Below are 2,500 nucleotides of genomic sequence, written 5' to 3' on the forward strand. Positions count from 1 at the left end.
AAATATAGCAGATCTACAAGCTCATAGCGCGGCTCTCGGTGCCGCGCTATGAGCTTGTAGATCTGCTATTTTCGAATAGCCCAAAGGAATCTTAAAATGACACAGATGCGCCCCCGCTCTTAATGGGTTAACTGATAAATGTGTGTATGTGCGTGCGTGCGCGCGCGCGTGCGTGCGTGTGCCTGCACGCGTGTGTCTGTGAATCTCTATGTACAATCTGTGGCATCTTTTTTTTTTATGGGTCTGCTGATATTGCAGAGTTTAGACTAAAGGTAGGCTTTATCTTATCGCGCGTTGCCCATGACGATCGCTCCGATAAAGACGGCAATCCGTCTGGGAGCGCAGACAGTGGGGGGTTTGTTACATCATCTTTATGCGTCCAGACACATGTGATAGATTGGGGGGTGAGAGGGCAGGGGGACGGGCCTCTGGATCCAGTTAGAGCCATTTACTGCCAGCAGGGTGGAAAGGGGGGAGGCTTCAAGCATCATTAAACAACAGAAAAACAGCCCCCAACTGCCCCCCCCCCCCTTCTCTCTCTCCTTGTCTTATCCTCCTTCCTTCACCCCAACTCTCCCCCCCTCTCACACCCTCTTCCCCAGGGACAGATTTATGGGGGAGAGCTGAGACTGTTGCTTTCACCCCCTGCAAGGCTCTGGGTCTTGCTATTCACACACGGTAGAGAGAGAGAGCCAGCAATACCTTTCTCAGACAGGGAGTGGAGGTGACTGTGGGGTTTTGTCTCACGTCATTGTTTAAAACATGAAAAATAAAGTAAAGTGTGTTACAAATACAATTTATTATTAGATGAGAAAAAGAGGTTGCGCATCAACAATGGGTTTTCTCAGTGGAGTGCTAGACCCAAAATCCAGAATCCAAAATACATCAAAAGTAGGAATTGAAAAAATCCCCAAAAGGTAGCACATCCAAAATTTCAAATCAATGGAGGACAAAGTACTAACATTTCCACTTTTTTTATTGGCACACACCAATAAACGAACCCAATTTATTATTATTGTTATTTTGTGTGTGTGTGTGTGTGTGTGTGTGCGTGTGTGCGCTCGGACAATGGCTTTGAGGGGGAGGGCTGTTTTAAAGTACACACTATCAGCAGACAATTAGAGGGGACATGAGCGAGTGAAAGCCCTGGAAGTAAGTGTGTGTGTGTGTGTGTGTGTGTGTGTGTGTGTGTGTGTGTGTGTGTGTGTGTGTGTGTGTGTGTGTGTGTGTGTGTGTGTGTGTGTGTGTGTGTGTGTGTGTGTGTGTGTGTGTGTGTGTGTGTGTGTGTGTGTGTGTGTGTGTGTGTGTGTGTGTGTGTGTGTGTGTGTGCGTGTGCATGCGTGTGCATAGGCCATCTGATAAGAAGATGACAGAGGGACCATTGTGTGGCATGTTGCTGCAACAAAACATTCACTGTCTCAGTAGGTCCAGAGTCCTACCGGACGCCATGCAACCCCCCTCACCCAACCCTACTACCTCCCATATGCTGCACAGTGCACACTCACGACCATATACTGTATATATCACATACTGTTTAGTTACCGGGAATGTTTCATTTGTATTCATTTTCATTCACTCCATTGACAGCATGTGGTTGCCATCCCCTGGGTTCCATGCCCTTCCACCTGGCCGATGGCACCGATGGCTCGCTGTGTGATCCCTCCAACGGCAACTGTATCTGCAAGCCGGGAGTAGGAGGAGTGCACTGCGACCGATGCATGGTGGGATACTGGGGTTTCCATGAGTATGGCTGCCGTCCGTGCGACTGTGCGGGCGACTGTGATCCCTTTACCGGGGACTGTATGTTTGGGTGAGTGGCGCACACCATCGTTCATTCACGCACTTAGCACTAAAGCCCTCATTTCTGCTTTGTTCCACGCTGGTGTCACGTGCCGAAAATAGTCCGTCTACAAGTTCACAACGCATCGTGCTGTGACAAAGTATAAATCAACCTAACACACACACACACATCCTCATTCCGACATCCACTGCAGATATATACTGTTGGGCCAGAAACTCAATATTTCATCGTATTTTCATTTTTAAACTGCTTTTGCTGCTTTGACACCTGAATATCCCTTCAGGGATCAATAAAGGTTTATGCTACATACGGAAATCATGAGTGTTCATGATTCCAGTGACAATTGGGTTAATTGTTTATGGTTCCTGCCATTGATTGATTTATTGTATTGTATCGATGAATTCTCTAAAACAGCACGTATAAACATAAAAAAAAACATTGTTGACCAAATTCACAGAGGACAACTCAGAAATTGTGGTCTGTGGTCCTCAACAGTTTTTTTTTCCTTCTCTTTTTCCATTTGCTTGGTTTAGGTCAGACCTAGAGCTTTATAACTTGGAGGGAAATTCCAGTGAGCCTGTCAGAATCTTCAGAACAGATGAACTCTTCTCAGCTCTCCACTACTCAGGTAAGATACAGCCTAGCTAGGGACCCCCTGGAGTGTGTATGCATGTGCGTGTGTATGCGCATGCATGTGGT

At 46.9% G+C, this 2,500-nt stretch overlaps 1 protein-coding gene across 1 annotated transcript in view; it reads left to right on the forward strand.

The window, feature by feature from the left end:
* The window catches only part of ntn4 (netrin 4), a 24,727-nt gene that overhangs the window by 19,000 nt on the left and 3,227 nt on the right, over positions 1–2,500 (forward strand). Inside the window, exons 6-7 of the mRNA XM_080420931.1 lie at positions 1,588–1,810; positions 2,335–2,429. Of these exons, the coding sequence (XP_080277057.1) occupies positions 1,588–1,810; positions 2,335–2,429 (318 nt within the window). The remainder of the gene's footprint in view (positions 1–1,587; positions 1,811–2,334; positions 2,430–2,500) is intronic.

This window comes from Gymnoscopelus braueri (assembly GCF_963280865.1).
Source record: "Gymnoscopelus braueri genome assembly, chromosome: 23".
Classification (NCBI taxonomy): Eukaryota; Metazoa; Chordata; class Actinopteri; order Myctophiformes; family Myctophidae; genus Gymnoscopelus; species Gymnoscopelus braueri.